A 26,440-nucleotide genomic window follows, 5' to 3' on the forward strand; every position below is an offset into this window, starting at 1 on the left:
AGGGTTGGCCTGCTACTAAGCAGACTGTTGCCCAATGGCTGAGATCTGTCATCAAGCAGGCATATTTGGGCACCTCCCGGTTCCTGCGGGGGTTTGGGCTCATTCCACAAGGTCTGTGGGTGCATCTTGGGCTGTTAGGGGCGGTGCAACAGCAGAGGAACTTCACAAGGTGGCGACTTGGTGGTCCGCCGACACCTTTTTGCTCTTTTATGCATCTCAACCATTTGCCTTCCAGGATTTAGCTTGTGTACACCCTTAGGTGGCTGCTTTAGGACGTCCCAGCGTTAAACCTGTGGCGCCTGACATGTCCCGAAGAATAAACCGAGATTTATGTCTTACCTCTTAAATCTCTTTCTTTGAGGACGCCCTGGGCCACAGGGATCCCTCCCTGCTGCAGTTTTTTTAAAGTTAATAGTACCTCCGATGTTGGGTGTTTCTCTTCCTTCTCTCATCTCCTGCCTTTCCTCGGAGCGGGCGCTTGGGAATGGATCTGTATGCGTACACATCGGCCCGTAGCCCTGCACAGGGGTATGGAAGGGCGGGGGGAGGGGCCTGTGTTCGGCAATCGGCGGTTACCTGCTCTCTGGGCTCCAAACACTTGCAGCGCAGCATGCAGATGTGAATTGGGCCCCTAGTCCTTATAAGCAGGTGCTGGTCCGGAGAGCAGCCGAGGACACCATGTAGTGGTGAATACAGACAGCTTATTCCGTGAGGCCAGTAGGCTCCATATTCATGTAACAATCAGCCTTAGAGATCCAAATGTTACTTATGGGTGGGCTAGTGGATCTCCATAATGTGGGGATAGTGGCTTATGTGACCTGTGGGCACTACAATATCGAACATAATCTGATTGTGGGCACTCCGTGTGACGTGTAGTGCCCTTTAGTGTATTGTACCATTGCATCAATTGTATTCCCTTATTATTATTATAATGCATTTATTTTATTCCCAACAGGTGGCTGCAGCGTCAGTAATTGTGGGGGGAGAAATCTCATATTATTTCCAGATTGTAGGATACAAGATGACATCACAGCACAAGATTCCCGAGAGATCCCCGTTACCCCAACCATATATTCTGTACATTGCAGTGCAGATGTATCACTGATTCCATCTACTCATGAGGAAAGTTCTCCTGATAAATCAGATATTGTCACACAGAATACAGCTCACACTGGTGGGAAACTGTTTCCATGTCCTGAGTGTGGGAAATGTTTTACACAGATATCAGATGTTGCCAGGCACCAGAGTGTGCACACAGGCAAGAAACCGTTCCTATGTTTTCAGTGTGGGAAATGTTTTATGTTCAAGGGAGATCTGGTTAGTCATCAGACAATTCACAGAAGCCAGAAACCATTTTCATGTTCTGAGTGTGGGAAATGTTTTACACGCCGGGGAACACTTGAGACACATAAGAGAATTCATACTGGCGAGAGGCCATTTTCATGTTCTGATTGTGGGAAATGTTTTTACCACCCATCAAATCTTGCCACTCATAAGAGAATTCACACCGGGGAAAAGCCATTCTCGTGTTCTGAGTGTACAAAATCTTTTATTTTAAAAAGGGACCTTGTTAAACATCAGAGAAGTCACACAGGTGAGAAGCCGTACTCATGTTCTGAGTGTGGGAAATGTTTTAGTGTGAAATCAGCGCTTGTGGAACATCAGAGAAGTCACACAGGTGAGAGGCCGTACTCATGTTCTGAGTGTGGGAAATGTTTTAGTGAGAAATCAGCGCTTGTGGAACATCAGAGAATTCACACAGATGAGAAGCCGTACTCATGTTCTGAGTGTGGGAAATGTTTTAGTTTGAAATCAGTACTTTATAGACATCAGAGAAGTCACACTGGGGAGAAGCCATTCACATGTTCTGAGTGTGGGAAATGTTTTACTTCTAAAGGAGGCCTTGTTAAACATCAGATAATTCACACAGATGAGAAGCCTTATTCATGTTCTGAGTGTGGGAAATGTTTTTACCGCCACGCATTTCTTGTCATTCATCAAAGAAGTCACACGGGTGAGAAGCCGTACTCCTGTTCTGAGTGTGGGAAATGTTTTAGTGTGAAATCAGGGCTTGTCGCTCATAAGATAAGTCACACAGCTGAGAAGCCATTTTCATGTTCCGAGTGTGAGAAATGTTTTAAATACCAGTCAACTCTTGCCACTCATAAGAGAATTCACACGGGTGAGAAGCCATTCTCATGTTCTGAGTGTACAAAAGGTTTTATTTTAAAAAGTGGCCTTGTTCTTCATCAGAGAAGTCACACAGGTGAGAGGCCGTACTCATGTTCTGAGTGTGGGAAATGTTTTAGTGAGAAATCAGCGTTTGTGAAACATCAGAGAATTCACATAGGTGAGAAGCCCTTTTCATGTTCTGAGTGTGGGAAATGTTTTATAGATCGTGGAAGACTTACTGCACATAAGAGAATTCACACTGGTGAGAGGCCATTTTCATGTTCCGATTGTGGGAAATGTTTTTACCGCCAAGCTCATCTTGTCAGTCATAAGAGAACTCACACCAGGGAGTAGCCATTCTCATGTTCTGAGTGTGCAAAATGTTTTATTTTTAAAAGTGATCTTGTTAAACATCAGAGAAGTCACAGGAATGAGCGGCCTTTTTCATGTTCTGAGTGAGGGAAATGTTTTAACCACCAATCATATTTTGTTGCTCATCAAAGAATTCACACAGGTGAGAGGCCGTACTCCTGTTCTGAGTGTGGGAAATCTTTTAGTGTGAAATCAGCGCTTGTTAGACATCAGAAAAGTCACACTGGGGCAAAGCCATTCTCATGTTCTGAGTGTGGGAAAAATTTTAACCGCCAATCACGTCTAGTTGCTCATCAAAGAAGCCACAAGGGTGAGAAGCCATTATTATGTTCTGAGTGTGGGAAATCTTATAGTGTGAAACCAGCACTTGTTAGACATCAAAAGAGTCACAGGTGAGAGGTCATTGTAATGTTGTGAGTGTGGGAAAAGGTTTGGGTACTTGTGTATTATCTGGGCGCCCGATTTTGACATTGGGTCGGAAAAATCCATCGCATCGCATGTGACCAAATCGCATGCGATGCGACCGATTCGACCCGATTTTTACATTGGGTCCAATGTCAAATGGTCCCTGAGACCCGAGAAAAGGCATTTGACCTAATAATTAACCAGCAGGGTGGATATACAATGAAAAATCGGGTCTGGGGGGTATTTAACATTGGATCCAATGTAAAATCGGGTCTGGGGGGCATTTAACATTGGATCCAATGTAAAATCGGGTCTCAGGTACAATTTAACATTGGTTCCAATGGGAAAATCGGGTTGGTCGCGTCGCATCGCTTGCCATTATAATGGCATGCGATGCGACCGATTTTTTTTAATTGTACGGGAACCTCTGAAAACCCCCGAAAATTGGGTCGGTCGGGTCTGATCGCATGCCTTAAGTTAAGGCATGCGGTTTTAACATCGCGCGCCCAGATAATACACAAGTACCAATGTTTTACACATCAAGGACCTGCTGTCACTCATCAGAGAACTCACACAGGGGAAAGATCAGTTTCCATGCGGTGACTGAAAGGTGCTAAATAAAGTTGCAGTAGTATTAGAATATCGGAGAGATTATCATCATTGTTGTGAGACCTTGTAAATAACATTACGTGAGGTGTGGCTATTAAATAACAAAATCAATGCTATAATTACATTTAATTCTATTCAGTACATTCCCCTTCTTCTTTTCCTCAGTATCTGATGCACAATGGGTTCCCTTGAGCATAGATTTGACTTTTATTCATGAGAGAAGTCACTCGGTGATAGTATGGAGGATGTTCTAGCACCGCAATCGGTTTCTTGGCCAAAACCTGCTTCACAGAGGGAGCTTGTAATAGTCCAAGGTGCATATTCCCCCACTCCCTTATTACTCACACCGTGTGGTTTATGTATTACAAGTACAGCCCCGTTATTGTATAGCCACACCGCGTACGCCCAGTGCTTGTTGTCATTGCCTTGTATGTAATATATATTCAGTGCTGTTTTATATAGTTCTACATTGCTTGTATTCTGTCAGATCAGTGGTTCCCAACCCTGGTCCTCAAGTACCCCCGACAGTGCACGTTTTCTCCACACAGAATCACAAGTGTTGTAATTCGCTCCACCTGTGGATCTTTTAAAATGTGTCTGAATAATGGGTGCACCTGCTGGGTGATCTGGAAAATGTGCACTGTTGGGGGTACTTGAGGACCAGGGTTGTGAACCACGGTGTTCGATCTCCAGTTGTCATAAAACATCTAAATAAAGTTACGTTGTACAATAAATCATTTTCCATCCTCGTGTGTCTGTGTGTGTATGTAGTCGTATGCCCATTATTATATAGGAGTAAAAGTTACTACCATACTAGATGTCACAAAGCCACTGAGAGACCCCAGATCAAGACCTCACCACTGACCCGCTGGGCTGCCAGAGATGATTCCCGGGGGTCTGCAGTCCGCTGTCCTCACCAAGTGATGGCTGAGTAAAAGGGAGGTGGGATTGTATACCGCCTTGGTTGTGTTTAGACCCACTTCTGTTTTTTGACCAGGATGTGATGTAAGGTGAGGGTGGAAGTTGTTTGATGCCCTCACTGCGGTTTTTATTTTATCTGTAATTTCTGTAGGTTTTCTTTTATTACAGCTGCATTGTACCCTCACGGTCTCGCTTGGCTCGCCACAGATGTATATTGCCTCTCCAGGTATAAGTGGACCCAGTGCATAATGGGCAAAGTCGAAAAACAGAAGTGGGTCTAGCCGCAACCCATACAAGATATATGTGGCCAGAGGGCGGGCATCTTTATGCAAATGTGAGGGTGTGGCTATGCTTGAAAGGGATGCATCTATTGTGTCGCACCCTCACATCACAGCTGTCTTACAGGGCGGGGAGAGGTACAAACAGCATCTAACTGTAATAAAGGACTATATATATACAGTGGGCAATCACTTGGTGGTACTACAAGTCCCAGGTAGTCAGTGCTGGTGAAAAATATGGGGTTTGTTCACTGCGCTGGAGTGAAGGGAAAAAAGCAGCTTAATGCAAGTTCATAAAAGGGGGGTGATGAGCGCTAATTAAAAAGAAAAAGGTTATAAGAAAAGGAAAATAAGTAAGAAAAACACCTGAAAATAAAACGGGTTAAATGTTTACAGCCCTTCTGAGCCGGTGTAAAAGTCCGTGGAGTGTGCCTTGCTACCAGTGCTGGTGAAATGAGTTACAGGGGATCTATGTTATACCATACCGGATTGCACAGCGTTGTGGATCCAGTGGATGGACACGCCTGACCGTAAAGATAGGTGGGATCTCCACTTCGCAGGAAGCAGCCTCATATACGGTCAGAGGGAAAAGAAGACCGTACACCACTTCTGAAACGTGTAATAGGATTAACAGAAACAATCCGGTTCCTCCTGGAGGCACCGGAACCTGGATAGATACAGAAGCTTCTGGCTGCGGCGAGGGAGGGTTAGGTACTAAGGACGGGTTAGGCTGCGGCGAGGGAGGGTTAGGTACTAAGGACGGGTTAGGCTGCGGCGAGGGAGGGTTAGGTACTAAGGACGGGTTAGGCTGCGGCGAGGGAGGGTTAGGTACTTAGGACGGGTTAGGCTGCGGCGAGGGAAGGTTAGGTACTTAGGACGGCTGCGGCGAGGGAGGGTTAGGTACTTAGGACGGGTTAGGCTGCGGCGAGGGAGGATTAGGTACTTGGGACTGGTTAGGCTGCGGCGAGGGAGGGTTAGGTACTTAGGACGGGTTAGGCTGCGGCGAGGGAGGGTTATACGTGGATTTATAGTCCGGAGTGGGTTATATTAAACCTCTCCGGGCTACAATGCCTGGCGCTTGGTAGTATAATTAAATCAATATATATAAAAATCAGCTGCAGCAGACACCTTGATGAGTCCGCCCAGACTCACACTAAACAATATGAAAGACAAAAAAAACCCTAGGAGAGAGGAAATAAAGGTGTGTTGCACTGCTGAGTATATTAAATTACAACAATTTGAGAGTAAAAATATAAATATATTACATTGGCTGTGATAAATTGAATGACGGACACACTGTTTGTTTTGTAAATTTATATGAAAAATAGTAATGTAAATTTAAAACATATGACATTTAATTACATACAAAAATATACAATACATATAATTATATCTATTAAAAGAATAATATTCAATTTAACTGCTGAACTGGGATCCCAATCTAATAATATAGCTTTTCAGTACTTGTTGTCAAGTTGTAGTGCTTATATTTATGTTCCAATCAGAGTCCGTTAAATAGGACAGTACATAAGGGACAATGATGTATTTGTCCGACTCAGAATTTAGACAGACCTTCTCAGTCAATACTGTGTTTACTGTGTGGCCACACACTTGGTTGATATGCTCACCCTTTTGCGGCGTGTTTTCAGAATAACGTATAGGTGTTCTGGCTGTATTGTGGAAAAGAAGCTTATCTTCACCTTTATTAGAAGCCTGCTTTAGCGGTGATGTAATTCACGCGGTCCGGTCTGTATGTAGCCAGTAACGGGGTCACCGTCCTGACCACAGCGGCGCTCTGAACAGTCGGCAGCAGATCTTAAGGCTTAGCCAGCGGGGGACTTGGTTGTGAGTCCAGGCTGCAATGTAGTAGGGGTCGGATGGCAATGAAGCTGATGGCCGGCAGCGGTAGATGGAGAACGCTGCACTTCAGCTGTGCGGTCGGCCTGAGACAGGTTTCCAGTCAGCAGGAGAGAATGAAGTGACGTCAATGCGTTTCGTACCCGAAATCAGCTGGGAACTTTCTCAAGAGGGCGAGGGAGGATTAGGTACTTAGGACGGGTTAGGCTGCGGCGAGGGAGGATTAGGTACTTGGGACGGGTTAGGCTGCGGCGAGGGAGGGTTAGGTACTTAGGACGGGTTAGACTGCGGCGAGGGAGGGTTAGGCACTTAGGACGGGTTAGGCTGCGGCGAGGGAGGGTTAGGCACTTGGGATGGGTTAGGCTGCGGCGAGGGAGGGTTAGGCACTTGGGATGGGTTAGGCTGCGGCGAGGGAGGGTTAGGTACTTGGGACGGGTTAGGCTGCGGCGAGGGAGGGTTAGGTACTTGGGACGGGTTAGGCTGCGGCGAGGGAGGGTTAGGTACTTGGGACGGGTTAGGCTGCGGCGAGGGAGGGTTAGGTACTTGGGACGGGTTAGGCTGCGGCGAGGGAGGGTTAGGTACTTAGGACGGGTTAGGCTGCGGCGGGGGAGGGTTAGGTACTTGGGACGGGTTAGGCTGCGGCGAGGGAGGGTTAGGTACTTAGGATGGGTTAGGCTTCGGCGAGGGAGGGTTAGGTACTTGGGACGGGATAGGCTGCGGCGAGGGAGGGTTAGGTACTTAGAATGGGTTAGGCTGCGGCGAGGGAGGGTTAGGTACTTAGAATGGGTTAGGCTGCGGCGAGGGAGGGTTAGGTACTTGGGACGGTTTAGGCTGCGGCGAGGGAGGGCTAGGTACTTAGGACAGGTTAGGCTGCGGCGAGGGAGGGTTAGGTACTTAGGACGGGTTAGGCTGCGGCGAGGGAGGGTTAGGTACTTAGGACGGGTTAGGCTGCGGCGAGGGAGGGTTAGGTACTTAGGACGGGTTAGGCTGCGGAGGGGGAGGGTTAGGTACTTGGGACGGGTTAGGCTGCGGCGAGGGAGGGTTAGGTACTTAGGATGGGTTAGGCTTCGGTGAGGGAGGGTTAGGTACTTGGGACGGGATAGGCTGCGGCGAGGGAGGGTTAGGTACTTAGAATGGGTTAGGCTGCGGCGAGGGAGGGTTAGGTACTTAGAATGGGTTAGGCTGCGGTGAGGGAGGGTTAGGTACTTGGGACGGTTTAGGCTGCGGCGAGGGAGGGCTAGGTACTTAGGACGGGTTAGGCTGCGGCGAGGGAGGGTTAGGTACTTAGAATGGGTTAGGCTGCGGTGAGGGAGGGCTAGGTACTTGGGACGGGTTAGGCTGCGGTGAGGGAGGGTTAGGTACTTGGGACGGGTTAGGCTGCGGCGAGGGAGGGCTAGGTACTTAGGACGGGTTAGGCTGCGGCGAGGGAGGGCTAGGTACTTGGGACGGGTTAGGTACTTGGGACGGGTTAGGCTGCGGTGAGGGAGGGTTAGGTACTTGGGACGGGTTAGGCTGCGGCGAGGGAGGGCTAGGTACTTAGGACGGGTTAGGCTGCGGCGAGGGAGGGCTAGGTACTTGGGACGGGTTAGGTACTTGGGACGGGTTAGGCTGCGGTGAGGGAGGGTTAGGTACTTGGGACGGGTTAGGCTGCGGCGAGGGAGGGCTAGGTACTTAGGACGGGTTAGGCTGCGGCGAGGGAGGGTTAGGTACTTGGGACGGGTTAGGCTGCGGCGAGGGAGGGTTAGGTACTTGGGACGGGTTAGGCTGTAGGGGGGGGGTCGCTAAGGTTTAGACAGCAGGGTTAGGCATTAGGGGGGGGTTAGATGCTGCCTTCCCCTCAGCAGAAGCAATACAGTCGCCGGGAAGAGATGAGAGGACGCCCGCGCCGCCACACCTGCTGCTGCTGAGCCCCGCCCACAAGGTCTCCCTAATATGTGCTGCGGAGAGACACGCCCATAAGCAGGATCTGCTTCCTTCCTCCCTGCAAAAAAAAAGCTGGTTGCCATGGTGACCTGGGCTAAGGTTTCTGTCCAGTCTCATGCAGAGTGATGGCTGGTATATGGGGGAATGAGTCATTGGGACAACCAAATTAAGGGGGACATGCATTGGGTTGACACATGGAAAATGTCGACATGGCTAAGGTCGACAGAGCAAAAAGGTCAACACCATACCCTCCAACATGACCCATTCCATTAGGTACAAAATGCTCTGTTTCTGGACTTCCCTGCCAGTGGCAGCTGCATAGGTGGGACTCCAGCACAGTCCAATATTCAAAAAGGGGAGCCACACCTACTGCCACCCAAACATCACTGTCCTGGACTCACTGGCAGTTGATGTGACTCCCCGTCTTTGAATTTTGGACTGTGCTGGAGTCCAACCTCTGTAACTGCCACTGGCAGGGAAGTCCAGGAACAGAGCATTTTGTACCTTATGGAATGGGTCATGTTGGAGGGTATGCAACACAAGCATTAGGTTGACAATGGGAAGTTTGACAGTCAAAAGGTCAACATGGGTTTTTCACATCCCCCCCCTCCCCCCGAATGTCGACACAGTTGAAATGGACACAGAGAAAGTGCGCCGGGTGCGCTCGCCATGCTTCGGGCTCGGTGCCTCACTATTAAATTATCATTATATGGTAGGGCATAAAATACCGGCACATGTCAACTGGAAAAACCCCATGTCAACCATTTTACCACATACCAGTATACGATCCCCCCCTCCCCTTAACTCAGCCACCAATGTCCTTCAATGTGAATCCGCTCCAGTCCTCTAATTACATGCCAATCGCACAAGGCAAGAACCTGAACTGCTGTCAGCACCTCCGACCGTACAAAGACAGTCTCCGCGCCCCCCCCCCCGAATATTTCTGATATCGCTCACCGTTATGGCCAGCACTTCTTCCGTGCCCCTCACTGCACTTGGGGCAAACAGGTGAAGATAAAGGGTCAAAGAAAAAAGGAGCGAGATGAGGGCGATAAAAGAGGGAGAGAAAATTATAGATAAAAAAAGTTAGAGACAAAAATGGGCTGAAGAACAAGGAAAACACAACAAGGTGAGAGGGTGACACAACAGAGAGGTCTGGATGGACAAAAGGGCCTTGAGACTGAAGGTCGTCCTGAAGTGGGAGAGGCCATGGCTCGTCTATGAGAAGAGACGTCAGGTTGGTGTACCAGGCCAATCTGGTGCTATCAACTACACCGTAACACGTTCCCTCCGTATGCGCTGTAGAACATGAGGCAACAGCAGAAATGGAAGAAAGAGGTAGATAAACTGGTAAGACCAGGGAGTCACGAGCGCATCCACCGCCACCGTATCCTTCGTCCAAGCACAGTATAGAGGCAATTGGTCGATCTGGGGACTACCCTATTGTCTCACCATCCTCTGAAAGATACAAGGATGTAAACACCACGTCCTGCTGACTGAGTTAGTCAGGCCTCCCAATTACTCCTTAGCCCAAAGAAGAATCCGACGGACTGACTTCCTTCATTGCCGCATGACTGCGTGTGCCGCCCTGCTTGTTTATGTAGGCCACAGTCCTGGCATTGTCAGACAGCACCTTTACAGGCCGGCACCGAAGTAATGTTTTGCTTCTAGCAGGGCATTGTACACTGCTCTGAGTTTGAGTATATTTATTAGAGGAGAGTCTCTTGCAGCGTCCAGTGGCCCTAACATTGCAATTAATTGTGCCCCCCAACCACCGACACGAACATCCATGGTAAGGAAGGTCCAGTCCCAAATGCCGAACCTCTTGACTTCCAGGAGAATCGTGGGGTTGCAGTAGCACATGCAGGGGGGATTTCTGAGTACCCAGAAACCCCCCCCCCCTAGGAGTCTATGGACCCTAGGCTGAAAGCTGAGGGTCCCCTCTTTCCATGGGTACAAGAATTTTGAAAATCGGCCCTTGGGAACCGGAGATATCTGACTTCAAAGCAGTGTTCCCCGTCCAAGCCTGTTAATTGCGATTCCCAGTCAGATATTTCAGGTTCTGTCTGACTTAGAGTTTTTCTGAGGATATATTCCAAAAGCTGGGACTCTCCACCTTTGAGGGACACTAGCAGCTTGTCTCTACTTTTCCCAGAACCAGAGATATCAGCCTTCCAGCAGCTGGTTACTGCTCCAGCTACACACACCTGGTATGTAGTTTTATATGCTCGTTGGCAGATTGTTCTGCCTCCTGAACTCTGATCTCCTAGTCCCCAATACCATTTGGTAGATTCTCTAGTTTTACTGCCATTAAAATCTAAGAAATCTATTTCTGGGAACTGGAGATATCTGCAGTCAAGCAAGCTGTCCTCCCACCAGAAAACTATGAATAATAAGCCCAATATACACCCCTCCTCTGCATATTAAACATCATCTACCACCCTGGAAGTTATGTATCAGGGCCCCTTCATTCAGCCCAGTGCCCCCTTCTCCCACCAATCTCCCACCATCTGTGCAGTAAAGGGGTAATTAGTGGAAATTACTGATCCAGGCCCTACATGCTGAGCGGTTGATATAATACCCCCTACCACCCGCGGGACATCAAAGCTTCCCCCACCCCTACCGCTGGAGGATCGGTAGGGGCCCTAATACCCTAATACATTGCTATGCCCAGGGGTCTACACTGTATGTGTGTGTGTGTGTGTGTGTGTGTGTGTGTGTGTGTGTGTGTATATATATATATATAATTATTATTATTTATATACATTTGGTCTATCTATAATACTTTAACTGACCTGGCATATACTGGGTCACCTAAGTGTCCATCTCCGTGCTTTGCTCCGCCCCTCTGGAAACCCCCTTCTGAAAATCCTGCGTTTGCCCCTGTGTTGAGCCACCACAGCAGTGAGAGATGGGTCAGTGGAGAAAAGGTCACCAATGAAAGAAGAGGCGAGAGACGGACCACTGAGGTAGAGAGCAAAGGTGAAACAGTAGAGAGCAAAACCAACCGACACTGTGTTGTAGCACAGACCAGCAGCTGAAGGGAATGTAGCTGGTCCTGACTCCTGAGGCAAGAACACCCTATGGAGGATTGCTTTCAAAATCATCCCCAGAACTACATTCTTTGACTGGTTAGAAGCGGAGATTTCTGAAAGTTCAGAATCCCCGAATTTTCTATGAGTGTACTCCGAGTCAACTGAAAGTTGTGTAACAAAATCTCCTTTGTTGACGCCTTTTACAAAAGTTGGGTCCAGGTAAGAAACTACCATCACCCCCTGCAAACAGAGTAACTCCATCAACACCGCCATCACTTTGGTGAAGATCCTGGGAGATTAGAAGAGACTTAATGGCAGTGCCTGGAACTGAAGGTGACAGTCTAGCACAGCAAGTAGGCGTCCTTGATATCTAAGGAGACCATGAACTCCCCCTGCTCCAGCCCCACTACCACAGATTGCAAAGATTCCATTTTCAATCTGACCACTTTCAAGAAACGATTGAGATCCTTCAAGTTGAGGAGCGGTTTTGGCGAGACCTCTGGCTTTGGCACTAGAAAAAACACTGGGGACTTGTTTCCTAGCAGGGCGCCCACTAAGCAAATTGCATAGGAAAATCGCATAGCATGGGCCATTTTAGTGCCGTGCGATGCAATGCTATTTTTAAATGTAATTTATTTACTGCTCTGTATGCCCCCGCAAAATCGCATGCGATGATATTACATTAGCTATACAATAATATGATTGTATGACATACAAAGAGGTTTTAGGCACCCCCCCACTATCCACGCCACCCTGAAGCGTGGCGAGCGGCGGCGGAACGCGTCCTCAAACCTTTTCATATCCACGTCGGCGTGGAGTTGATTTAATATAATGTGGGGACTCAGAATACATGTAAAGTAATCCGCGTCCACTAGCCACACTATATAGAAATCAACTAAACGCCGAAGTGGATAGTGGGGGTATGAAAAAGTCGGAGGACGCGTACCGCCGCCCCTCGACATGCTTCGGGGTGGTGTAGATAGTGTGTGTGTGTGGGGGGGGGGTGTGTAAAACATCATTGTATGTCATACAACGATATTATGGTATAGCTATGCCATATGTCATGGCATCGCACACCCTATAAAATCGCATGCAATTTTGCGGGAGGTGCAATGCGATGCGATCCCCTGGGGCATACAGAGCAGTGAATAAATTACATTGAAAAAAAATCGCATCGCATGGCTCTAAAATGGCACATACGATGCGATGCAATGCGATTTCACTACATAACGTACATAGGAAATCTGGGTGCCCTGCTAGGAAACAAGTACCAACCACTGGAATAAAAACCCTGCTTTCTTGACAGTCTGAGACTGAAACCCCCCCCCTGTGTTTTGCAGTTTGAGGATAGCTTCTTGCAAAACAAAGCACTTGTCTCATGAAGCTGGCAAACCGGATGTAAAGTACCGGTGTGGCAGTGGAATACGGAAATCCATTCATCCAGCTTGGACTCAGCATCTGCTTGCCATGGACGCAGCCAAAGAGATACGGAGAGATGCAGCGATGGTGCATACATCAGTAGCAGCCTCAGTTGGATCAGCAGCTGCCTCACGTATGTAGTCAGCCAAAAACACCAGATCCCCTGCAGCCTGATTTTTTTTCCTCAAATCCATGGCAATCTGACCGGCCCAGATGGCTTTATTAACCCAACAGCCAACCTGGGCAGAACATGGTAAAACACCCGAATTGGTATAAATAGCTCCTGGAGAGAAGAGGCCCCTGGAGCAGGAAGAACTGTATTTCTGGGCAGCCGGGACACCAAAGGGTCACAGATGGAGGAGTCTCACACAACTTCCTACTATCAGAAGGAAAGGGATAAGAGGTCAAAAGTCTCGAGACCTGACATCCATGTAATCAGGTTTGTATGACAAAACACTAGCCCATGCACCGGGAAACCCCGCCATCACCAAGAACGAGGAAAGCGCGTCCAATCAGATCCGTGTTAGTCGATTTCTTTGATCTGCACGGTGTGTTAATTTGGCACATTGGTTTACTCAACATCACTACAAAAATATTTTATACACACTGTGGTGAAAGGAGTTGTGGAAATATGATTTTATCCTCCATCGTGACAACACATTAGCCCACACAGCTCCCACTGTGAAGCCGGTTTTGGCCGAGAAACAGATTGCGGTGCTAGAACACCCTCCATACTCTCCAGACCTAGCACCATGTGACTTCTTTCTTGCCCACAGGACCAATCTGTACTAGAGGTAACCGGTTTTGCATCAGTTACGGAGGTAAAGAAGACAGCAACTGAGCTGTTGGGACAGCTATAGATTTGCAAGTAGAGAAAGAAAGCTCTTTTTTGGGCCACTCTTATTGGTTTATGGTGGAGGTCATGAACTTCTGCAGATGTGATCATTTGAATTATATTTAAATGTAGCTTTTATTTATGTATTACATATAAAATAAAGTTCACATGTACAGTATACAAAAAATTGTACAAACAAACACATAAAACAGAAATGGACAGGAGATGGGTAATCATGGGGATGAGAGAGAGTGAGAAGAGAGATAAAGTTTGGGAGAGACACAGTTGGAGAGGGGTACAATTTATCACGTTTTCAAAATGATTGTCCAAAAAGTGCTCCCAATAAAAGCAATTTTTTGTGTATATGTACACGTGCTATAGCTACTGCAGAGTTACGGTTTCTACTGATATCAGTTTTATCATTCCTTGGCTATAGTAAGGCAGACTTATTGGCCAACAATATTACCAACAGCATAGGTCGCTATATAAGTATATAATTAGCGTGTATGTCTGCTTGGTGCGGGGAAGCCAGTTTCCCCTACTACCTGATAGTTGCACAGCGTCCTTGGGAGTGCTGTGTTAGGAGTCAGAGATGTGACCAGGGGTCTGCGTTGGCATAGAGGGAGATTCTACACAAAACGCTGGACATCACAGGAGCAGAGTAGGGGGCATTGTAACAGCAGTCCCGGCTGTGGGTTCACCCTAATTCATAACAGAAACACTAAACTAAAGCAGGTGTGGCAGGGAGGGATCCACGTGGCACATACTGAAACCACTTGCCGCAAGATGATGGGCTGAACAAGATGATTGGCTTGAGATTCAGCCAATCATCTTGCGGCAAGTGGTTTCAAAACCAGCTGCGCTTCCCGCACTGCCGCCTGGGGGATAGCACTAGTTATTTCCAATGCACTGCAGGGACCCCACCGAGTTTATACACATCGCCGCAGGGAAACTCTGACCAAGGCTTCCACAGATTCCCCTGCCAGCTCCAATAGCCGGTGGACGTTGTTAATTTATTTTTCCTTTTTAATTAAGGATTCAAATGCCGCCTACCAGGGGGACGGGGGCAGCTGCTGCGGGCAGGGGGAGATGAGGCCAGAGGGCACATGTCCAATGCAGAAAGGCGTCATCTTAGACACGCAAACGATTATCGTTACTCACTAACTTAAAGATAATACATTAGGGTGAACTCTGACCCTGCTCCTGAGCGTTATGCCAGGAGAAGTGGGAAACGTTAGATTACAAACATTAAGGGGAGATTCATACATCTGCCCCATTATCACTTCACCGAGCTTAATAAATCTACCCCTCATTTACTATTGTTTTTATTATATATGCTTTCTCATTCACATTGTATTACAAGGGATCAGACCAATCCCTACTGCAGCTGCTCCCATTGAGCAAACAGCCTTTATAAGCGCGCTACACAGTTTCCCCTGTATTATTCTCCACTGGACAAAGCCGAAACCTGTACCGTCACAGTAGAGAAGCGCAACCCAGTCAAATATATTAGAATACAGAAGTACAATTTATTGGTGCATATGAATGTTATCAAAACAGCGTGACATTCAAGAGAATGGTAAGCGATACCGGAATGTCTTCATTCATCTCGGGAGGATTCACCACACGATGTTCAGAATCGATGATCAGTCACTGTACAAATACCGTACTAAGCACAGATATGTCTCCCTGCCTAAGCTGAACCCCAGTTACACTCTCCTAAGACCCCCCCCCCCCTCGTATGATGTATTGTTCTGGTTTGAACTATTGTGCTCCTTTTGCAAAATGCCATATGGTCAGTGGTGTAACTCCCAGGGACATTGGAGGCACTGACCACCAGGCTCCCACTGTCAAAAGGGTCCCGAGAAGCGTCCCGGAATGTGAGGTAACAGATCATAGTGATCTACACTGTCTTAAAGATAGGGGAGCAGAAGCTGATTTAAGGAAATACTCCTATAATAAAACTTTTCGGGGGTTTATGGAAGCTTAAGGCCCATACACATTGGATCTTTCCAATCTGGCTGGTTGGAATGAAAATCTGGAAATTTCCGGGAACAAAATGACCATTTGCTCCCAAACACTGGAAAATGGACAAAAAGCCATCATCTGCATAAAGGCCCATACACACCAGAATATAATGGCAACAATCTTGTTCAGAAAGGGGCTTCAGAATGAGATTGATGGCAATATCTTCTAGAGTGTATGGGCCTTAAACTGACCAATTTGTCTGTAGGAACAATTTGTGTCCATTTTCCCATTGTTTGGAGCAAATGTTCAATTGTCATTTGCTCCCCAAAATGTCCGGATTTTCATTCCAACCGGCCAGATTGGAATCTTCTAGTGTGTATGGGCCTAGAGACAGATAAAACTGTGGGAGATCGTGTACCAATCAATCTACTGCTGTCATTTTTTAAACCAGTGTCTAACATGTAAGGTAGGAGCTGATTGGTTGGTACTTTATTTCTCACAATTTTCTCTCTCTTTTGTTTTAAATATAGTTCGATAAATTATAATTTGCAGAACCCCGAAAATAAACAATTCCTTATCACCCTAATTTGCTGCAATAAGGAATCTTTACTCTCCCAGAGGTACAATTGGGGCATCGCTGGAACGTTACCACGTGTGCTAGCTTTGGCCGTACTGGGAAATGGGGGGCATCTTCTATTTTGCCACCGGATACTTCTCCTGTTTGAGGTCTTTGACGATTAATAAAATCTCTTTTAAAAATAAAACATTTCCCACACAGATCATGTAAATGGTCTCTCACCTGTATGCACTTTCTGGTGTCTGGCAAGTTTTGATTTCTGTGTAAAACATTTCCCACACTCAGAACAAGAAAACGGCTCCCCACCTGTGTGAGTTCTCTGATGTGCCGCAAGTGCTCCTCGATGTGTAAACCATTTCCCACACTCAGGGCATAAAAATGGAGTCTTAACTGTATGAGTTTTCTTATGCGCCGCAAGTGCTGCCTGCTGTGCAAAACATTTCCCGCACTCAGAGCATGGGAATGGTCTCTCGCCTGTGTGAGTTCTCTTATGTGCCACAAGCGTTCCCCGGAGTTTAAAACATTTCTTACACTCAGAACATGAGAATGGCTTATTATCTGTATGTATGCTCTTATGTAATGTGAGTGCTCCCTTCTGTGTAAAACATTTCCCACATTCAGAACATACAAATGGCTTTTCACCTGTGTGAGTTCTGTGATGTGCCACAAGTGTTCCCTGCTGTGTAAAACATTTCCCACACTCAGGACATGGGAATAGTTTCTCGCCTGTGTGGGTTCTCCGATGAGCAACAAGATTTGATTTGTTTGCAAAACAAATCCCACATTCAGGACACGGAAATGGCTTCTCCCCTGTGTGCGTTCTCTTATGTAATATAAGTGCATCCTGGTGTGTAAAACATTTCCCACACTCAGAACATGGAAATGGTCTCTCGCCTGTGTGACTTCTCTTATGTGCCACAAGTGTCCCCTGACGTTTAAAACACTTATCACACTCAGAACATGAGAATGGCTTATTATCTGTATGAGATCTCTTATGTAGTGCTAGTGCTCCCTGGTGTGCAAAACATTTCCCACATTCAGAACATAAAAATGGCTTTTCCCCTGTGTGAGTTCTGTGATGTGCCACAAGTCCTCCCTGATGTGTAAAACATTTCTCACACTCAGAACATCGAAACGGCTTCTCACCCGTGTGTATTCTCTTATGTGCTCTAAGTGCTTCCCGTTGTTTAAAACATTTCCCACATTCAGAACAATGGAATGGTCTCTCATCTGTGTGCGCTCTCTGGTGTCTGTGAAGTCTTGATTTCTGTGTAAAACATTTCCCACACTCAGGACATGGAAACCGTTTCCCACCAATGTGAGCTGTATTCTGTGTGACAATATCTGAGGTACCAGGAGAACGTTCCTCATAAGTAGATGGAATAAGTGATACATCTGCCATGGAATGCACTAGATGTACAGTCGGGGTGATAGAGTTTCCTCTGAAACCTCGTGTGATGTCATTATCTTGGATATTGAAATCTGGGGGTAACATGGAATTCCTCCCCCCACTATTACCGATGCTGCAGCCACCTGTTGGGAATAAAAATAATGAGAAGAATAAATTTGGTGCAATGGTAAAATCTCCAAAAAGTACATTACATGGCGCCCCCAGTTCTCACTACATGCCGTGCCACAGCGCCCCCAGTTCTCACTACATGCTGTGCCACAGCGCCCCCAGTTTTCACCACACGCCACAGTGCCCCCCAGTTCTCACCACACCACATTGCCCCCCAGTTCTCACCATGCACCACACCAGAGCGCCCCCAGTTCTCACTACGCACCACACCAGAGCGCCCCCAGTTCTCACTACGCGCCACACCAGAGCGCCCCCATGTTCTCAATAGTCATCTATGGGCTGCAGGGAAGGAGGATTAGACACTAACAAGGTTTATGCACTAAGGTGGGGGGGGGGGGTCAGGTGTTGGGGTCCCCTGCCTGCCTCACAACCGCCAGTCACCCATATGTATTCACTTACAGGTACGGCCAGGCCAATAGCAGCTACATTTGGAAACTATTTCATAATCTCGGTTGTTGAAACTCTGATTGGTTGATTCATCCCATCTTAGTACACTGACCCCATCTTTCTGTTCCATGATGCCTTTTTGTCACTTTTAAGGGTCTTTCCAATAAATTAACATCTTGCCTTTGTCAAACTTTAGACCACGTCGAAAAAATGTGTCGGCACATCTGAGAGCGTCATCAGCAAAGCTAGGAATGTCCTCTTATACGTGCTTAAACCTTCTGAGATGTCGTTTCTCCCAGCATCCTCTGTTTCCAATGCAGCAATGACGCTCACCCAGGATTCTCCTCAACCTGATTCAATTAGCATACCACCTGCCGGGATGTTGGCAGTTGAAATACTGGCACCGGAATCCCAATTTACAGTCAGTAGATTGGCACCAGAATCCTGACATCGTTCAAATTGCTGATGCCCGAATCCCGACATCCCATCCACAATATATAATAATGTGAACGGTCCATTCCGGGAGGAAGCGCTAAAGTTTTTGAAGGGTTTAGTTTGTAGTAAGATATATTTGATTATTCCTGAAGTATATTATGGAGAGCTAGTAAGGAAGATTATGGGTTGGTTATAAACAAGACAATGTCGTCTGATAATAGGCAGATGTTATGATTTACACTGCTGATCAAACACCCCACTTGTGTTTGAAAAAGGGACAGCTAGGAGCTGATTGGCTGATCTCTCTGCACCACTGGGAATGGCGGAGGACTCACAACTTCTGGGTTGCTGAATTTAAGTATGCGGAGGTCGGTTAGGCTTAGGCGGGGACTTAAGCTAAGACTGCGGAGGGATGGTAGGTCAGTGTTAGGTAACGGTTGCACTAAAGGGGGTTAGGCACTTAGAATGGGAGATTAGAATTAGGAAAAAAAGAATTTGACGGTGGATGTGCGCTAAATAGGCTGCCTTGTGGGGGTGATATCGATAGTGTGGTAACCCTAGAACCACAGAGACAAAATATTGCGTAAAGGAAAATATTGATATCTCCTCCACTGGCGCAAAGTTATACGTTCCTATATATAGGGGAATGGTCCTCTTCTCCAAAATGGGGAAAGCTGGGTATATATACCGTACGCCCCTTAATGTATAAGAGGGCTCCTCTTCTCCGAATAGGTGAGCTCAAATGAATCCCACGAATGAACACCAAGACCAATGGACTGGAGATATAACTTCACAGGCTCTTCTGACGTCCGTCTCAAACAATGGTGACCCAAAATAAAGATGATGGGGAGGTATAGTGTAAAATCATTTATTAAAGTGAAATAACATTAAAATTGGAGGACAAGGAAACCAAATGTCATGTTACCGTCTGAGGTGGAGAACAGAGATGTGAATCAAAGTTCTCAAATAAGTCAAAGTAGGCAGGGCTGGTCCCGGGAAAAAACAACCCACACTTCTTCCAGGTCAGGCACGGTAAATGCAAGGGGTCCAAAGATCCTCCACGATTAGGTCCAAACACGTTTTCGATTGCTTATGCAATCTTTCTCAAGGAGATAATGCTAGGACTCTCCACTACACCATTAAATACCCCTCCCGTCCAATCCCTGTGTCCGAATACAAGAATGAAGTCCCAAATGTCCAATAAGAGTCAAGCAACGTTGCGTCTGTGTCACTTCCGGTAAGACGCTGACAGCTTCCGGTATTACGGAACGCACATCGCACTTCGTGCGTTCCACAGGGCATCCACTTCCTGAAAGAGGAGGTGTGTGTAGTTATCTAAGGTCAGCGGAGGAACTGTCTTGCTTCCAAAAGTTCCGCTTGACATGGATTTAACTTCAATAGTGGATGCGCTTCCCCACTTCTGGTGGAGTGTGGCGGAAGTGGGAAGATATTGCTCGTTTCTTCATCACATAAATCTGATCAGTATACTATGGATGGAGAAGTGCATGGGTAACCAATATGTAAAATACATAAATAAAGTGCAAATTGCATGAAACATAATGAAAAAATACGTATAAAAATTTGTACAAAAGCGGGATATAGATAAAACCAGATATACAAACAGATATAAAAGACATAAAAAATGTAGCAGTAAAATGAAATGTTATAAAAACCATTTAACCTCAAAATCGAGGTTAAGACCACCTGGTTTTAATGTGTTAAAATTGTATATACATTTCATTTCTTCCTGTGCCAGTCTAGTGGCCCGGTTTTTGGTGCGTACATTACTGTGCATTTCTCATCAATAGGATTGACCTCCTTACTGACAAAAATGCACCCACTAGCCAGAATGATGACTACAAATGGGCCTTTATTACCAATTTCAACGCCCAACATAAGAAAGTTGAGCGCTCCTTTAAGAAACACTGGAGCATCCTCCAAAAGGACCCTATATTGGGTGCCCACCTTCCTGCTCACCCTAAGTTTATTTATAGGAGAGCGCCCAATATCAGTAACAAACTAGTCCGCAGTGCCCTTATCACCACAAAAACTCCTGGGAACATCGCAACTAAAGGATTCCACAGGTGTGGTAATTGCAAAGGATGTAGAACAGTGGATTATGGAGGTGTTACTAAGTACACTGAATTAACCATCAATGACACCCAACAAAAGATTGGGGAATTCATGACTTGCAACAGCAAGAATATTATATACGCCATTGAATGTTCATGTCACCTTTTTTACATAGGGCGCACCTCTAGGCCTTTTAAGGTCAGGTTGGCAGAACATCTAAATAATATCACCAAGGACTTAGAATCACATTCCCTCTCACAGCATTTTAAAGTGAAACATGGTTCATCCACCCAGCATATGACCAGATTTTTAGGCATCAAACAAATGCACAGTAATGTACGCACCAAAAACCTGGCCACTAGACTGGCACAGGAAGAAATGAAATGTATATACAATTTTAACACATTAAAACCAGGTGGTCTTAACCTCGATTTTGAGGTTAAATGGTTTTTATAACATTTCATTTTACTGCTACATTTTTTATGTCTTTTATATCTGTTTGTATATCTGGTTTTATCTATATCCCGCTTTTTTACAAATTTTTATACGTATTTTTTCATTATGTTTCATGCAATTTGCACTTTATTTATGTATTTTACATATTGGTTACCCATGCACTTTTTGCCTATTTGCACATATTAGTGTTATTAATACTTTGCCGTTCTCCATCCATAGTATACTGATCAGATTTATGTGATGAAGAAACGAGCAATATCTTCCCACTTCCGCCACACTCCACCAGAAGTGGGGAAGCGCATCCACTATTGAAGTTAAATCCATGTCAAGCGGAACTTTTGGAAGCAAGGCAGATCCTCCGCTGACATTAGATAACAACACACACCTCATCTTTCAGGAAGTGGATGCCCTGTGGAACGCACGAAGTGCGATGTGCGTTCCGTAATACCGGAAGCTGTCAGCGTCTTACCGGAAGTGACACAGACGCAACGTTGCTTGACTCTTATTGGACATTTGGGACTTCATTCTTGTATTCGGACACAGGGATTGGACGGGAGGGGTATTTAATGGTGTAGTGGAGAGTCCTAGCATTATCTCCTTGAGAAAGATTGCATAAGCAATCGAAAACTCGTTTGGAGTGTTTGGACCTAATCGTGGAGGATCTTTGGACCCCTTGCATTTACCGTGCCTGACCTGGAAGAAGCGTGGGTTGTTTTTTCCCGGGACCAGCCCTGCCTACTTTGACTTATTTGAGAACTTTGATTCACATCTCTGTTCTCCACCTCAGACGGTAACATGCCATTTGGTTTCCTTGTCCTCCAATTTTAATGTTATTTCACTTTAATAAATGATTTTACACTATACCTCCCCATCATCTTTATTTTGGGTCATCATTGTTTGAGACGGACGTCAGAAGAGCCCTCCAGTCCATTGGTCTTGGTGTCCATTCGTGGGATTCATTTAAGCTCAGCTATTCGGAGAAGAGGAGCCCTCTTATACATTAAGGGGCGTACGGTATATATACCCAGCTTTCCCCATTTTGGAGAAGAGGACCGTTCCCCTATATATAGGAACGTATAACTTGGCGCCAGTGGAGGAGATATCAATATTTTCCTTTACGGAGATTAGAATTAGGCTTCAAAGAACAGGGGTTCAATTTAGGCTGTAAGGTATGGGGTTAAGGTTGGGCACTAGCGGGGAGAGTTAGTTTTAGGGTGCAGAGGTGTGGTAGAGAAGTCGTCTTTTGATCACAAAACAATACAGAGAGCACACTAGTTACCACGATACAGGTGTATCCCGCTACATTGTTGCTGAGTATAGCAGATTAGTGGAGACAAATGTATGAGACACCAGAGAGTGCAGGGAGGAGACTGGTCAGATCTCTGGGCTGGTAACACACAGTGACATGATGTGAAGGGGGAGAGCAGGAGTATAATAGGGGCTGATGGGTCCTGATGTATGAGATACACCAGAGAGTGCGGGGAGGAGACTGGTCAGATCTCTGGGCTGGTAACACACAGTGACATGATGTGAGGGGGAGAGCAGGAGTATAATAGGGGCTGATGGCTACTGATGTATGAGGTACACCAGAGAGTGCGGGGAGGAGACTGGTCAGATCTTTGGGCTGGTAGCACACAGTGACATGATGTGAGGGGAGAGCAGGATTATAATAGGGGCTGATGGCTCCTGATTTATGAGATACACCAGAGAGTGCAGGGAGGAGACTGGTCAGATCTCTGGGCTGGTAACACACAGTGACATGATGTGAGGGGGAGAGCAGGAGTATAATAGTGGCTGATGGCTCCTGATGTATGAGATTCACCAGAGAGTGCGGGGAGGAGACTGGTCAGATCTCTGGGCTGGTAACACACAGTGACATGATGTGAGGGGGAGAGCAGGAGTATAATAGTGGCTGATGGCTCCTGATGTATGAGATTCACCAGAGAGTGCGGGGAGGAGACTGGTCAGATCTCTGGGCTGGTAACACACAGTGACATGATGTGAGGAGGAGAGCAGGAGTATAATAGGGGCTGATGGTTACTGATGTATGAGATACACCAGAGAGTGCGGGGAGGAGACTGGTCAGATTTCTGGGCTGGTTTCACAGTGACATGATGTGAGGGGAGAGCAGGAGTATAATAGGGGCTGATGGCTCCTGATGTATGAGATACACCAGAGAGTACAGGGAGGAGACTGGTCAGATCTCTGGGCTGGTAACACACAGTGACATGATGTGAGGGGGAGAGCAGGAGTATAATAGGGGCTGATGGTGATGTATGAGATACACCAGAGAGTGCGGGGAGGAGACTGGTCAGATCTCTGGGCTGGTAACACACAGCGACATGATGTGAGGGGGAGAGCAGGAGTATAATAGGGGCTGATGGCTCCTGATGTATGAGATACACCAGAGAGTGCAGGGAGGAGACTGGTCAGATCTCTGGGTAACATAGTGACATGATGTGAGGGGGAGAGCAGGAGTATAATAGGGGCTGATGGCTCCTGATGTATGAGATACACCAGAGTGTGGGGAGGAGACTGGTCAGATCTCTGGGCTGGTAACACACAGTGACATGATGTGAGGGGGAGAGCAGGAGTATAATAGGGGCTGATGGCTCCTGATGTATGAGATACACCAGAGTGTGGGGAGGAGACTGGTCAGATCTCTGGGCTGGTAACACACAGTGACATGATGTGATGGGGAGAGCAGGAGTATAATAGGGGCTGATGGCTCCTGATGTATGAGATACACCAGAGAGTGCGGGGAGGAGACTGGTCAGATCTCTGGGTAACACAGTGACATGATGTGAGGGGGAGAGCAGGAGTATAATAGGGGCTGATGGCTCCTGATGTATGAGATACACCAGAGAGTGTGGGGAGGAGACTGGTCAGATCTCTGGGTAACACACAGTGGCATGATGTGAGGGGGAGCAGGAGTATAATAGGGGCTGATGGCACCTGATGTATGAGATACACCAGAGAGTGCGGGGAGGAGACTGGTCAGATCTCTGGGTAACACACAGTGACATGATGTGAGGGGGGAGCAGGAGTATAATAGGGGCTGATGGCTCCTGATGTATGAGATACACCAGAGAGTGCGGGGAGGAGACTGGTCAGATCTCTGGGCTGGTAACACACAGTGACATGATGTGAGGGGAAGAGCAGGAGTATAATAGGGGCTGATGGCTCCTGATGTACAGATGGGGCCGGGCTCATCTTTGCAGGGGATGGCGATGGCGTCGCCATCGCCATTCCCTGCTCCCGCGCCATCTGTGTGTCGGAAGGGGACGCGCGCGCACGAGGTGCGCGCGCGTCCCCTGCCGACGGTGCTGCCCTCGGTCGCCCGGTGCCCACACCGGGCGCCCGCACCCCCCCACAGCCTCCTCGGGTCCCCCCAGCCCCCCTCGAGCGGGAGGCGGACAGTATTGCGTCCGCCTCGCCGGCCGGCCGCCCGGATACTGAGACGCGCGTGCGTGGGGGACGCACGCGCGTCTCAGTCAGATGGCGCGCCGTGTTGCTGGCGGATCGCCAGCAGCATGCTGCTGGCGATTCGCCAGCAAGCATAAGGCCTGCGCTATCTGTATGAGATACACCAGAGAGTGCGGGGAGGAGACTGGTCAGATCTCTGGGCTGGTAACACACAGTGACATGATGTGAGGGGGAGAGCAGGAGTATAATAGGGGCTGATGGTTCCTGATGTATGAGATACACCAGAGAGTGCGGGGAGGAGACTGGTCAGATCTCTGGGCTGGTAACACACAGTGACATGATGTGAGGGGGGAGCAGGAGTATAATAGGGGCTGATGGCTCCTGATGTATGAGATAAGAGATTGCTGTAGTGACAGAACAAGGAGAATATATGACTCTGTACTTAGTGATTATTACTCACCTGTGCTGATATCTGTAGGGATTTCCTCCTCCTTACACTGCTGATCACCCATCATATACGTCTCCTCTTGCTCTGTCTCTTCTACCTTTATAACAGTCACATACGTCTCTTCTTCTCCCTCTGTATCTTCTGCCTTCATATCAGTCACATATGTCGCTTCTTCTCCCTCTGTATCTTCTGCCTTCATATCAGTCAGATCTTAGCCCTACAATATAGGAGTGCATGAAATTACTAGTCTTACACAGATCCCACCTAAAAGGAACCTGACACACACAATGATACAGTCATACAGTAACACCGGGGGATGTGACAGGAGAGGTGACTGCTGGGAATAGGACGTTATACAGTAACACCGGGGATGATAACGTGTTATTCCCAGCAGTCACCTCTCTTGTCACATCCCCTGTTGTTACTGTATAACGTCCTGTTCCCAGCAGTCACCTTTCCGGTCACATACCCTGGTGTTACTGTATAACGCCCCATTCCCAGCAGTCACCTCTCCGGTCACAACCCCCGGTGTTACTGTATAACGCCCCATTCCCAGCAGTCACCTCTCCGGTCACATTCCCCGGTGTTACTGTATAACGTCCTGTTCCCAGCAGTCACCTTTCCGGTCACATACCCTGGTGTTACTGTATAACGCCCCATTCCCAGCAGTCACCTCTACGGTCACATTCCCCGGTGTTACTGTATAACGTCCCATTCCCAGCAGTCACCCCTCCGGTCACATCCCCCGGTGTTACTGTATAACGTCCTGTTCCCAGCAGTCACCTTTCCGGTCACATACCCTGTTATTACTGTATAACGTCCTGTTCCCAGCAGTCACCTTTCCGATCACATACCCTGGTGTTACTGTATAACGCCCCATTCCCAGCAGTCACCTCTCCGGTCACATTCCCCAGTGTTACTGTATAACGCCCCATTCCCAGCAGTCACCTCTCCCCGTGTTACTGTATAACGTCCCATTCCCAGCAGTCACCTCTCCGGTCACATCCCCCAGTGTTACTGTATTATGTCCCATTCCCAGCAGTCACCTCTCCGGTCACATCCCCCGGTGTTACTGTACAACGCCCCATACCCAGCAGTCACCTCTCCGGTCACATCCCCCGTGTTACTGTATAATGTCCCATTCCCAGCAGTCACCTCTCCGGTCACATCCCCCCGTGTTACTGTCTAACGTCCCATTCCCAACAGTCACATCCCCCGATGTTACTGTATAACGTCCCATTCCTAGTAGTCACCTCTCCGGTCAC

General features: G+C 47.4%; 2 protein-coding genes and 1 pseudogene across 4 annotated transcripts in view; 1 reads left to right on the forward strand and 2 right to left on the reverse strand.

Annotated features, from left to right (window-relative positions):
* Window positions 1-26,440, reverse strand: part of LOC146009910 (uncharacterized) — a 272,626-nt gene that overhangs the window by 39,607 nt on the left and 206,579 nt on the right. Inside the window, exon 1 of one of the 2 annotated variants that reach the window (XM_083150530.1) lies at window positions 25,273-25,296. The exons of the other annotated variant lie outside the window; for it this stretch is intronic. The gene's annotated coding sequence lies outside the window, so the exon portion shown is untranslated. Of the gene's footprint in view, window positions 1-25,272; window positions 25,297-26,440 lie in introns of those variants that run through there. 2 annotated transcript variants of the gene reach the window in all.
* The window catches only part of LOC146009992 (uncharacterized), a 64,268-nt pseudogene that overhangs the window by 17,794 nt on the left and 20,034 nt on the right, over window positions 1-26,440 (forward strand). The window contains exon 3 of the transcript XR_014444707.1: window positions 956-2,845. The product of XR_014444707.1 is annotated as an uncharacterized LOC146009992 (transcript). The remainder of the gene's footprint in view (window positions 1-955; window positions 2,846-26,440) is intronic.
* On the reverse strand, window positions 13,943-25,374 carry LOC146009962 (uncharacterized). The gene is made up of 2 exons (XM_083150645.1): window positions 25,188-25,374; window positions 13,943-17,904 (listed from the first exon to the last, which is right to left on the reverse strand). The coding sequence occupies exons 1-2, from the start codon at window positions 25,372-25,374 to the stop codon at window positions 16,574-16,576; spliced, it is 1,518 nt and encodes a 505-aa protein (XP_083006771.1). The 3' UTR covers window positions 13,943-16,573.

Source organism: Crinia signifera, chromosome 6 (genome assembly GCF_055691185.1).
Source record: "Crinia signifera chromosome 6, ASM5569118v1, whole genome shotgun sequence".
Classification (NCBI taxonomy): domain Eukaryota; kingdom Metazoa; phylum Chordata; class Amphibia; order Anura; family Myobatrachidae; genus Crinia; species Crinia signifera.